This window comes from Nasonia vitripennis, chromosome 1 (assembly GCF_009193385.2).
Source record: "Nasonia vitripennis strain AsymCx chromosome 1, Nvit_psr_1.1, whole genome shotgun sequence".
NCBI classification, from domain to species: domain Eukaryota; kingdom Metazoa; phylum Arthropoda; class Insecta; order Hymenoptera; family Pteromalidae; genus Nasonia; species Nasonia vitripennis.
The window spans coordinates 2,484,305-2,495,862 of record NC_045757.1 but is presented as its reverse complement, the minus strand read 5'-3'; the positions used below and the strand labels follow the sequence as shown (position 1 = coordinate 2,495,862).

Genomic DNA, 11,558 nt, shown 5'->3' with positions numbered 1-11,558 from the left:
GTGTCGTGTACGGATCTGCGGCGTGGATATTCTATTTTCTCCTAACCGTTTTTCGAGCGCAGCGACATCTTTGGCAAATAATTCTTGTGAGGGGATTTTGAAATTTTGAATTTGGAAATGGATAAATTAATTGCTGATGTGGTATTCGCCTTCAACGAAGAGTTTATCGTTGATTACTTATTTTTCAGAGAATTGATGGATGTTTCTTCTTTATAAATAAATTCACACGCAAGCATTGTTGGGGAATCAGATTTGACTGTTCTGTAGGAACACATTTCTTATACCGATTAACAGAATAAATCACTGTTGAAAAACAGAAGTTGATAAATTTGCATTGATGGAGGAATTTCAGGTTCGGAAGGAGCAATTTTTTAACGCCGACAGGAACTCGTTATCTTCAATATTAATGTCCTTATTGATGCGTGCTTTGGCTTTTATTCATGCAAGAAATTAAACTAAAGAAAATTTAAAAAATTGTAGATTATAATGGAGCTATTTAAATTGGAGTCATCTGCGTTTTATTATCGTACCACCGAGTAGGCTCTATGACAAGTACGTTGACAGAAAATATAGGAGTGGAAAGCATTGCTTTGTACCATAACCTACAAGTACTCCACAGTAGTATGGAAGTAGTAAATATCAACATAAGAAAGCATTCTAAACAGTACCTACAGCATTTACTTACTTTTTAAAGATAGATAATAACAGTGGAAATGAAATAAATATACAAAAACACTAATTTACTCAAACCAAACAGTCGCATTACATTTTTATAATGTGTGAACCTGGTAAAAAAGAAGAATCTGACTCAGATGAAGAATTTAATGTAGAAGCTTTAGAAGAAGCAGTTGATAATCAATTTTTTAAAACCTCATTTTTTTGCGGCGAAAAAGAATCAAGTAATGTGTAATTCTTATTATGTTTGCATTTTATTATCAGCATTTTTTATAGTATTAATAAAATTTGATATTTTTTCTAGAAGATAAGAATGAAGATTTAGAAATCAACAATCTTATTTATAAAAGTTATCCCGAGGATGAGTCACAAAAGAATGAATTGACAGAATCATGTAAAACTTTCATAGCAAAAAAATTAAATGAACGACTAGATAAGTAAGTGCAGCAGAATTATAAAGAAAGTTACTTGTTAATATACTAATATTTCCAAAAATTACAGGGATATTATATTGAAAAAAAGTAAAATATCAAGTGAAAATAAGAATTGTCCTGAAAATATCAAAGGAATCAGACTTTTTAATTCATCAACAGCTATTTTGAGGAAAGACAATATTAAAGTGAATAAGCCTGTGAAAAGAAAATATGCTAGTGAATTGTGTAATCAAGAAACACATATGCTAAAATGTAAACAAGTTGCAATAAGCACAGAACATGTACTTTCTCAGAGTGATACGTCTTATTGGACAAATAGAAAACCACAAAAACAATATTCGTACAGCAAACTTGCAAATGGTACACTGGCTGAAATAAAATAATAGGAAGAAAAGTATTCATAGAAAAATATATTCATTGTCATCTAATTTTTTTTACATTTATCTGGTACCTGCAATTTCATGCCATAAATATAATCAAAAACTGTCCACAAAGTAGATATCAGTAGAGCTGTGACATATGACGGTGGGATCAAGCTTGAAGTAGCTTTTTCAATATTTCCTGACAAATAATCTAAAGTACTTAGACAGTAATGTGCATCTAAATTTTTAGTCGATTGAAATAATGGTCGTAATTTATCAAATAATTTTTGTTCAAAATCTTCATTTTCCTTCTTGACAATAGTTTTCGTCTAAAATTAAGAATATTATTAAATATAATTATAATAGAAAATTACAGTAAAAAATCTCAATAGAAATTTTGATGAACTTTTCTTACTTTATCTATTAAAATTGCTGACCACTTTTTTCTGCAAGGAGTACAATTGCAAGTGAAGTTAAATTCTTTCATTGCCAATTGTCTTTGTGACATAGGAGTTTGAAAATAACATCCTAAGTAAGAATCAAAAAGCTGCAATTGAAATATTTTAATCAAATTATAACTGGAATACTTATTAATACATACAAAAAAAAACAAATTAAAATGATATCACTTGAGTGTTCTTTTTGATAGGTTGAAGGGCATATATAATCAGGTGCATATCCTCTGTGAAGCATTTTCTGATATTTGGATCACAACTATGATTTAACATACTAGGTATGGGAGCAATGCAAGCACCTCTTGCACAACAGCGATCTTCAAGACACTGATTCAAATTTTTAGAGAATCTGCATAAGGAACTTCCTTCCATTACCTATAAAATAAAATTTCTTTACTTTGAATCAAAAATACGTTAATTTGCTAAATATTGTTTTTAAAATTAAAAAGCTTCTCACTGAATGTGTATTAATATCACTTATTTTCAAGAACTTCAACAATAGTGAACCAATAAATATTACATCTTTATTGGACAAAAGATCTTTACTTTTCATAAACTTCATATTTCTCCCAAATAATGTAGTAGATTTTGCTAGGACAATCAAACTCAGTAAAGCATGATCAATGTGTACCTTTAAAGCATCTTCTGAAGTATGATCAGATAAACTATAAATGCTCTGAAAGCGATCATTATAAAATTTTCCATTCAGAAAACCTTTGTGTAACTTACCTAGAAATTTTAGATATACCATTAACTAATTTGTATGAGAATAATTTATTTCTAATTAAAGATACTTACTGTTACAATTATCTACTAGATCTAATTCTTCTTTGAGATTTTGGATTCCTCCAGCTTCTCTAATCGCCATAACAGTTGATCTTAATGCAAGTTGCTTCCAGTAATCTCCCAACTGATCAAACATTATGTATGGAATCACAGGGCACTCAATATCATGATATTGTTGCCAAGCTTCTTGCTTACAATCCTCTGAACAGAACATACACCAGTTACAATAGTCACATGGAATGGTAGCCCATGAAGTTTTTAAGCAATGTCCACAGAATGCATGCATATTTTTTAGATTTAGACACTTGATGTAAGGTTTTATGACCATAATTATTTCTCCTGGTTTTATGTAACGATTGGCTATCAAGTGTCTACCAAACTTTTCATTATGCTGAATAGAAACAGAATCATATGGATCCGCAGCTTTCTTTGTGGCTAATATTTCTTGAATTTTAGCTTTGTCTTCTTCAACTTTTTCACTGTGTATTTGCAAAATTAAAAAGAGATCATCAATTTATAAAAAAACGTTAAATTTGTATTACATGAAAAAAACTCACCTAAAATTGAAGTCATTATTAGGAATAATATTAGAAACATTTTTCATAAGCTCTTCTTTATTTAGCGAAAGAACTTTGGTTTTGTTACCAATATCTTCAGCAGTCTCATCTTCAGCAAGAGCAGTCACACATGTTGCTTTACGCTTGAGCAGTTTCTGTTTTAAATTGCTGGAGGTAGTAATTGCCAGAGCCCTGTCTATATCCCTGATGCTTTCTTGAAATTTTTGCAGATGCAAAAGTAACGCTGATCTGTTTCCATATGCAAGAGCCAGTTCGTTAGATGCACTGGGAGCATTGGCTATACTTTCTGAATAAAATTTCCAAATATTCTCATGCATCTCGGAATTGTGGCCTTTTGCAATAAATAACTGGTTCCCATCTACTCTTGCTTTAATAGAAGCATCAGTTGACTTCATTGGTCGTTTAAACCAAGCTTTTAGAGTCATTTCTACTTTAGGCTCTGCTAAAGCTCTGATAATAGCTTGTCTCTCATTATCCATTGTTCAGTTTTATTTTACCTATTTTTAAGGAAATTGACATTTTTAATAATCATAAACATCAGAGCGATTTTTTCATCACCAACGTGAGTGAGATAAAAATTCTTACCTTATCTCGTCAGATCAAGCAAGTACTTATTTGAAACAAAGAAACGTCGATTTCTTGACCCACACGCGGTTGTGACTGCACTTCACCGGCTCACCTCACGCTCCATCAGCTCGTGTAAACCGTAATATAATATATCAAATACTTATAAGCTATACTTACCGCGGTTCTTTGCTCAGCGCAAGCTAATGTTATAACTATCTAGAGATTTTTAGTTATGGCTTCCATTGAGTTTGGTTTACGTATAGGTAAAAAAGTTGTCACTTGTTTTGACTTGTAGTGAGAAGAAAGCAAACGCAAAGGGTATTTTTACCTATACGTTTTACGTGGGTTATTTATTTTCAAAAGTAAACAGTATGAAAGTTTGCGAAAGTGAAGTTGAAGCTATTGAATCTATCTCAAGATTTATGAGACGAATATTGGTTTAGATTTTTATTATTGACATTTTGATTTTGAAGAAATGTGAAAAATCATTCTTCTGGATTTTGTCGACAATTTATAAGGTTAGTTTATAACATTATTTTATATTTTTCTAAATTATATTATACAATGTTGCACATTAAATTTTTTTATACAACAGGTATATATCTTTAATACAAATAACTCTTAGTATTATAATTAGATAGGTAGCGGGGGCATGACATATAAGAACATTTTATTCTACTTTAGTAATTTAAAACAACTTTAGAATATTATTTTAAGTGTGTATTTATTTTCTCATATAAAAAATTTTGTATATTGAAATAGAAGTTAATATACATATTTATGATTTTTCATTCAAAAAATATTAAACAGAATTGCTAATCACATTATTTGTGCATAAGCATTATTTGACGATGAGTTAATCCATCAATTTTTTCATAATATTTATGAATTTCATAATATTATGAATCTTTGCATTAAATATAATATATGAATCTTTTTATAAAAATTGAATTTTCTATAGATAGCTTGAGCTTTTTTGATTTATATAAAAAATATTTAAACTGGGTTAATACATTTGTGAGATTTAAACTTAAACAAAATAATATATTTACATGGTAAGATTACAATGGAGTTGACAATGTTTCTATAGCACCTTTAAGTTCATCATATGAATCTTTGTATTCTGCGTGTTCTTTAATTAAAACCATTAAACTGCCTCGTTTGACTCCAAGGGCATGACCGATATCTTGCCTCGATGGTGTGTAGCAGTAGGGAATGTTTTTGTTTTCACAAACGACTGGTAAATGGCACATTATCTCTATTGGGTAAACATCACCAGCAAATATAACTAATCTGTAAAAAATATTTTTTCTCAGAATTAAGTATGCTCTAATAATGAATTAACTAGTAAGTGAACATATTAAAAATTCTTACCCCGTCTCTCCTTTGCGAATGTGTTTTTGAACATCTTTTAATCCATTTCGAAGGTAACCCTTGTGTTTTGACGCTATTTATAAAATACAAATATACAATTTAACAAAGTTTTATTCTGCAAAATCTGCAATTTATTCAGAACGTCGAATAATTCAGAAATGGTCTGCTTCGTACCTTTTTTAATGAGTTTATAAATCTTTTTTGTCAACTTCTTTGGAGCCATGGGACTCGCGATCTCGTTACAGATTTTTAATTTGTCCTCGTAACTGACCTCCTTCAAGTTGGACAGATCCAAGTTCTCCTTGGTGTCGTCGTCAACTTCCATTTTTATTTTCGTCACCTCCATTATTTACAATTACGAATATTGTCAATTTGCGAAGCAACAAACCCAACACTAGAACCACGTGCGCGGTGTGCGGTAAACAAATGCACGATTTTTAGGTTAGGTATCCGTCAGAATACGAAAACGTGCGGCTATAGAAAACTGACTTGCCGATGCGTTACCGCCAACCTTAAAATGCCGCCACGATTGGTAAAAAATAAAAAAAAAGTCTCGACCATTAATTATTCTTCGTTCTGAAAAATTTCCGGAGAAGGATGATGATTATCAGGAACAACAGTCTTGTCAGCATGTGTCAACTATATAACAATATTTATTCATACTTAAATCTAACAAAAACAAAAAAAGTAAAAAGTTTTTACAGTGTGTATGTACAAAATAGCTATTACGAGTGTCTACCTTAACATATATCTATATGTAAAAATAGTGAAAGTTTATATAAATAAATTTTGAAAACAAGACCAGAGTCGATCCAACTATATGCGCTCTACACGCGTTGCGATCATTAGAATAAAGAAATCGCATTACTGCTTTGCATATTTTGTTTTTTGCATACTATAAATAGTAGGACAGTCGATAAGTTATACCCAGGAGCAAACAACATATCGCAATATCGCTGATCGAAACTATCATGCTGTCCCGGATTTGCTCGAGCGTGAATGAGGCACTTCGGAGAAAATAAAATCGATAAAAAAAAAAAATTTCTTCGGCCCCATCGCCCATAAAAAAAGTGTTGAGTGTGATAATAACGGACGTTTGCACAGCTTTAGCTCAGTATACTCATTTCGACTTGCTGGGACTGCTGGAATGTGGCTTGTCGTTGTCTTTACCGCAGAGTATATCTTTGGGCCTTTGCGTCTTGGTGGAGTCGTCGACGATGGTGAACTTCCTCTTGAAATTCGCCGAGTTTACCAGGGCTATCCAGTCCATACGCTTAATCGGGTAGCAGGAGATTGTGTTGACGACCTTGAAGTACTGAGGTGTGATCATGTTAGGCGGTGGTTTGCGGTGCAGCGAGCCATGGCCGTCGGCTTCGTTAAAGAACTTGCGGAGCTTTTGCTCCAGAGCTTTTAACGCGTTCGAACTGCTCGAACGCTGTGGTCGCCGCTCGGATAGCTCGATGGCGTCGAGTTTCACTGCGGATCGGAGAGAAAATTATTTAATTTAATTTATTGCCAGAGAGGGAGGGTGAATTTGGCATTTGTTTGTTACTCACTTGTAATGATGGTCTCATTTATGACCGAATCATCCATTGGTGATTAAATAATATGATGTGTTGAATAAAGGTACGTTTATACAGCTTCGCGACGGTTACTGCTTTCTCTTCAGTGACTGTAAAATTTAGTTACAATTGCTTTGAATCTCTTACCGATTGAAATTGACGAATAGAGATCGTGGAGAACCATTGATTTGACAGAAAAAAAAATAAAAAAGCTCTGTTTACACAAAAATGTTCGCATATACATAAAAAACGGTAAAATTTACTCACTACGTAAAAATATGCCGCAGCATTTCCTACAAAAAACGTGCCTCTTATCCAAAATCCATGTCAAGACATTTTTCTGCCTCGAAAGTGAAGACGACTTGCCTGAATACGCAATTATGTCTCTATATCTATAATTACATGAATTGCAGTAATATTGCGACACCTTACACGCTGTATACAAATTATCTCGCTACACCTAATTCCACTCTCTACACGTTTATCCGCTCGTCAACATCGGCAGAAACAATGAAAAACGCAGAAGACAAAATCTACAACGCTGAGGGACGAAAACGCGGAGGGCGCAGCAACGGCAAACTGCCTGATGAAAAAATAAAGAAAAAAAAGTTACATACGCAGAGCTGAAGTGTCGGGACGAGTCGCCAGAAGCTTGCGAAATTCGCGAATCGCGAGAAAAGCGCTCACGAATAATCCCGAGATGCGCTCTTCGATCGGTAATAATAAACTCGGCCGTTACGACACTGGCGAAATCGCCCGACTGACAGCCGTGTCGAACAGGGGAGAAAAATGCGCGTTGGACGCGAGAGAAAAATGCTGTACCGGACATATATTTTTGCCAATGAGACTCTCCTTCCTTCTTCTCATTCAAATACGAAAGCTCTTACGCGGTTGGCATGTATATAGGCATGTCTCGAGGTGAGAGGATGAGATTTTGTTGACACGTGCGAGTCGCGCCGGGATCGGCAAGGCGAGTCTCTGCAGCGATCGAGCTTGTTTACGCGGCAGATTTAATTTCTTCGGATCGTCAGAAGGATCAAGTTATTGTAGAATTGAAATAGACAAGCACCAAGTATTATGAAAAATTTCACCAGTTTCAGGCTGGTAAGCAGGTTTATTGGTGAATGTAAAAATGTATAAATCTTGTGTCACACGCTTTCAGCATGTGTGAAACAGCAACATTTCGTATATAGCGTATATAGGTGATTCATTTTAAAAATGAGTGTACAAAAATAGTATATATAACAAAATTGCATAAAGCTACAGAGATTATCAGAGTGTTTTACACATAACGATTTTGTGTATAAAAAATGACTTATGCTTTGCTTAATGGTGGAAAAGTCGGATGCCAGTGTGAGCCAAGACAATGCCGTGCTCGTTGCAAGCTTCAATCACAGCCTCGTCGTTTGTCGAGCCGGCAGGTGCGCCGATGTAACGTACGCCACTCTGTAAACAAATTTATTTTTAAAGTCAATTTTACAACGATGTAAATGTCGAAACTAGAAACGAGACTTACCAGTCTAGCCCTGTCGACGTTGTCACGGAATGGGAAGAAGGCATCACTGCTGATGGCCACGTTGTCGAGCTGCTTCGCCCAATCGTCCTTGTCAGCTTGGGTGAGCTTCTCTGGTACGACCTCGTACATAGCCGCCCATGCGCTCTCTTCCATATCGCGACCGATCGTACCATTAACGTAGTTGTCGATGGCGTTTGAGATCTCAGCGCGCTTGACGCCCTTCTTGAATTTCATTCCGGTAACCTTGGGGTGTTGACGCAGCCACCAGTTGTCGGCCTTGTCACCGGCAAGCCTGGTGCAGTGTATCCTGGACTGCTGACCGGCACCGATACCGATGACCTGTCCGTCTCTGGCGTAACAGACCGAGTTACTCTGGGTGTACTTGACGGCGATCGTGGCGACGATCAGATCACGGAGACCAGCCTCAGAAAGATTCTTGTGCTTGGTGACGATGTTGGAGAAGGTCGAACTGTTGATCTTGGCATCGTTGCGACGCTGCTCCATCGTCAGACCGAACAGAACCTTGCGTTCAATTGGCGAAGGCTCGTACGAGGGGTCGATCTGCAGTACGCAGTATCCGCCGTTCTTCTTCTTGCGGAGGACAGCCAGAGCTTCCTCGGTGTAGCCTGGCGCGATGATACCGTCAGATACCTCTCTGAAAATGTTTGAAACCATCGTTAAAATTACACAACTGATTTCGATGAAACCAAACGTAGATTTTCTTTAAATAGTTATTCACCTAGAGATGATTTTGGCAGTAGGCAAGTCGCAGGGGTCAGACAGAGCGACGAAGTCTCCGAAACTGGACATTCTGTCGGCTCCACGGGCTCTGGCGTATGCAGTAGCCAGAGGTGTCAATTGATCCGCAATGTCATCGACCTACAAGATGATTATTAATTTTATAAAATTCCGAGAAATTAGAAATTAAAAAAACAGCAGATTACAAAATCTGTATCAACACACCTGACAAAGCTTAGCGTGAACCTTATTGAGGGGAATACCAACAGCGGCACCAGCGGGACTGACGTGCTTGAAAGAGGTAGCTGCGGGCAAGCCGAGAGCCGCCTTCAGCTCCTTAACGAGCTGGTAACCGTTAAGGGCATCGCAAAGGTTGATGAAGCCGGGTGAGCCATTGACAACAGTCAGGGGCAGCTTGTCCAGAGTCGTAAAGATCTGGGCAGGCTTCTGGTGTGGGTTCATACCATAACGAAGGGACAGCTGGGATACGTTGGCGCTGTACTGACGACGGAAGTAGTCCGAGATCGCGTCGTCGTACTGGGCAGTGTGGGTGAAGGCCTTGACAGCCAGAGTCTGTCTGAAATTCGTTAAATACCGAGTTAGATAAGTACTAATATAAGTATGCATACATTTTTTGCTCTAATCGAAATAAAATTGATTATTACAATTATGCATTGAAAATTAAATGCTCAAACTACCTTGTTTGCAAAGAAGTATCCTTGTCTGCAGAATTTTGTAATTCTGAGATAACCTTTTCGTAATCATTGGGGTCACAGATAACTGTTACTCTGGAATGATTCTTGGCTGCTGCCCTCAACAACGTCACTCCACCAATATCAACGTTTTCTACGGCATCTTCGATAGTCACATCAGGCTTGGAAATGGTGTTGACAAAAGGATAGAGATTGCAAACCACAATGCGAATGTATTCAAAGTTTTGCTTGGCAAGATCAGCCTTGTCTGATTCAGTTAATCTGGCCAGGATACCTGAAATATAATTTAAATGACTTGTTTACAACTGATTAATTTCTATTTTTACTTTCTCAAGCAAACAAGACAACATGTTTCTGATGTAATATTTAATCTAATAAGAGAAATCAGTTTCATAAACCAGTAAGAAACTGTTTATGCAAACAGATATGATTTCAGGATTCAGCTTTGAAGCATCATTTTATGTCATAATAGGTATTCATAGAATAATTTGTTAAACTTACCACCATGAACTGCTGGGTGCAATGTCTTGACACGTCCACCAAGCATTTCAGGTGCACCAGTAATGTCTGAGACATCTTTGACTGGAAGTCCAGCATCTCTCAAAGATTTAGCTGTACCTCCAGATGCCACCAGAGTCAGACCAAACTCATGGAGTTTTTTGGCAAAAGGAAGGAGATTTGTTTTGTCGGAGACACTCAAGAGAGCTGAAATAATACAAACAAAATGTGTTATTATTTTCCAATATTTATCGCTATATCGTGTCTTATAAAATTCAAGTTGGAAATGAATACTCAAAAAGGGAGAATCACTTTCTTTGTAATGTAATTCATGAAAAGCTGACAGTATGATATTAGATACCACTGGATGAGACACCTTGAAAAACCAGTTTCTATAGCAATTACGTAATGAATGCAAATTTAATTCCTATGTGGTTCTGTTATGGTAGAAGGCTGTAAAGTAGCTTTACCTTAAGTTTTAAAATAAAATTCAAGTGTCAAAATGTTATTCTGGAGAATAATTTCAAAAATCAATTTGTGCATGAATCACTATCCAAAATTTCATGACAATCAAAGCTAATTAGTATATAGGAATACACTCTTATCTAGTCATCCAATGATAATTACATAACCCGCAGATATTAATTAAATTCCGCCCAAACTTATAATTAGAAACTAGCACAACAAAAATCCTCCTAAGCAAAAATACTTGCAGTATATTTTCTTGCAAGACATTTAAATTTCAAACATATATACGTAATTGCCCGCAACTTTTAGGTTAGCCCAACTCGGAACGGAAAATCCCTCAGTTTTTCACCCCGACAGTATAAAAAAACAGCGTAATCAAAACACCGAAATCTCAATCTCCCGAATATCATTCAATCTTTCGTCAATCTCCACTCAAATCACGAGATAATCTAACTGATCGTCGTGTGCCGGGAGATCCACGTCTACCTCGTGTGCTACCGCACAGAAATAGATCCCGGACCGCGGAAAATCACGGCCATTCGTAAGTTATAGTGCAAAAGAAACACAAGAGCAAGTAAGAACGGAGAAAATGCAAACATACCGAGTTTTCCGCCGGACATCGTGTCGGTTTATCGTTGTCGAACTTTTCGGAGAAGATGCGTGTCCCACGGAATCCAACAAGTGTTTGCGCGCGAGAGATAGACTGGAGTCGTACTGGAGCGGAGCCCGTGTGGTCTGATTCTAATCTCTCCTGCGAAGCAATATAGGCGTTACGAAAGATCGTATTATGCTGAGAGAGAGAGAGAGACTCCCACTCTTTTTTTCTGACGGA

The 11,558-nt window shown here is 36.2% G+C and overlaps 3 protein-coding genes across 6 annotated transcripts; all 3 read right to left on the bottom strand.

The window, feature by feature from the left end:
- Positions 1 to 1,194: 1,194 nt before the first annotated feature.
- LOC100123290 (SET and MYND domain-containing protein 4) lies at positions 1,195 to 4,065 on the bottom strand. Its single transcript, XM_016983415.3, has 8 exons — positions 3,876 to 4,065; positions 3,270 to 3,787; positions 2,725 to 3,191; positions 2,384 to 2,655; positions 2,101 to 2,301; positions 1,887 to 2,018; positions 1,561 to 1,800; positions 1,195 to 1,478 (listed from the first exon to the last, which is right to left on the bottom strand). Exons 2-8 carry the CDS (start codon positions 3,767 to 3,769, stop codon positions 1,323 to 1,325), a joined length of 1,968 nt encoding a protein of 655 aa, XP_016838904.2. The 5' UTR covers positions 3,770 to 3,787; positions 3,876 to 4,065; the 3' UTR covers positions 1,195 to 1,322.
- Positions 4,066 to 4,875: 810 nt separating this feature from the next.
- On the bottom strand, positions 4,876 to 7,785 carry LOC100123283 (H/ACA ribonucleoprotein complex subunit 2-like protein). 3 transcript variants are annotated; one of them, XR_004345332.1, is made up of 5 exons: positions 7,061 to 7,785; positions 6,788 to 6,903; positions 5,406 to 6,707; positions 5,232 to 5,304; positions 4,881 to 5,150 (listed from the first exon to the last, which is right to left on the bottom strand). XR_004345332.1 is itself a non-coding variant. In XM_008204676.4 (3 exons), exons 1-3 carry the CDS (start codon positions 5,575 to 5,577, stop codon positions 4,919 to 4,921), a joined length of 477 nt encoding a protein of 158 aa, XP_008202898.1. In that variant the 5' UTR covers positions 5,578 to 6,720; the 3' UTR covers positions 4,876 to 4,918. The 3 variants fall into 3 exon arrangements, 1 of the variants encoding a protein (XP_008202898.1); XR_004345333.1 differs by lacking the exon at positions 7,061 to 7,785 and having other exon boundaries at positions 6,788 to 7,004; XM_008204676.4 differs by lacking the exons at positions 6,788 to 6,903; positions 7,061 to 7,785 and having other exon boundaries at positions 4,876 to 5,150; positions 5,406 to 6,720.
- Positions 7,786 to 7,866: 81 nt separating this feature from the next.
- LOC100116524 (bifunctional purine biosynthesis protein PURH) lies at positions 7,867 to 11,486 on the bottom strand. 2 transcript variants are annotated; one of them, XM_001607463.6, is made up of 7 exons: positions 11,328 to 11,486; positions 10,262 to 10,465; positions 9,746 to 10,034; positions 9,273 to 9,624; positions 9,049 to 9,188; positions 8,310 to 8,964; positions 7,867 to 8,239 (listed from the first exon to the last, which is right to left on the bottom strand). In XM_001607463.6, the coding sequence occupies exons 1-7, from the start codon at positions 11,344 to 11,346 to the stop codon at positions 8,120 to 8,122; spliced, it is 1,779 nt and encodes a 592-aa protein (XP_001607513.1). In that variant the 5' UTR covers positions 11,347 to 11,486; the 3' UTR covers positions 7,867 to 8,119. The 2 variants fall into 2 exon arrangements, with proteins under 2 accessions (XP_001607513.1, XP_016838908.1); XM_016983419.2 differs by lacking the exon at positions 11,328 to 11,486 and adding an exon at positions 10,972 to 11,320.
- Between the last annotated feature and the right edge of the window lie 72 nt (positions 11,487 to 11,558).

Bases quoted from the DNA above. Each gene is read 5' to 3' on its own strand.
- LOC100123283 (XM_008204676.4), bottom strand. From the start codon at position 5,577: ATGGAGGTGACGAAAATAAAAATGGAAGTTGACGACGACACCAAGGAG. The intron at 5,305-5,405 runs GTACGAAGCAGA...TTTTATAAATAG, and splicing joins TTATAAACTCATTAAAAAAG to CGTCAAAACACAAGGGTTAC. The intron at 5,151-5,231 runs GTAAGAATTTTT...TATTTTTTACAG, and splicing joins ATTCGCAAAGGAGAGACGGG to ATTAGTTATATTTGCTGGTG.
- LOC100123290 (XM_016983415.3), bottom strand. From the start codon at position 3,769: ATGGATAATGAGAGACAAGCTATTATCAGAGCTTTAGCAGAGCCTAAA. The intron at 2,302-2,383 runs GTGAGAAGCTTT...TTTATTTTATAG, and splicing joins GTGATATTAATACACATTCA to GTAATGGAAGGAAGTTCCTT. The intron at 1,801-1,886 runs GTAAGAAAAGTT...TCTTAATTTTAG, and splicing joins CAGCAATTTTAATAGATAAA to ACGAAAACTATTGTCAAGAA.
- LOC100116524 (XM_016983419.2), bottom strand. From the start codon at position 10,993: ATGTCTTGCAAGAAAATATACT. The intron at 10,466-10,971 runs GCAAGTATTTTT...GTATTATTTCAG, and splicing joins GTCTTGCAAGAAAATATACT to CTCTCTTGAGTGTCTCCGAC. The intron at 8,240-8,309 runs GTAAGTCTCGTT...ATTTGTTTACAG, and splicing joins ACGTCGACAGGGCTAGACTG to AGTGGCGTACGTTACATCGG.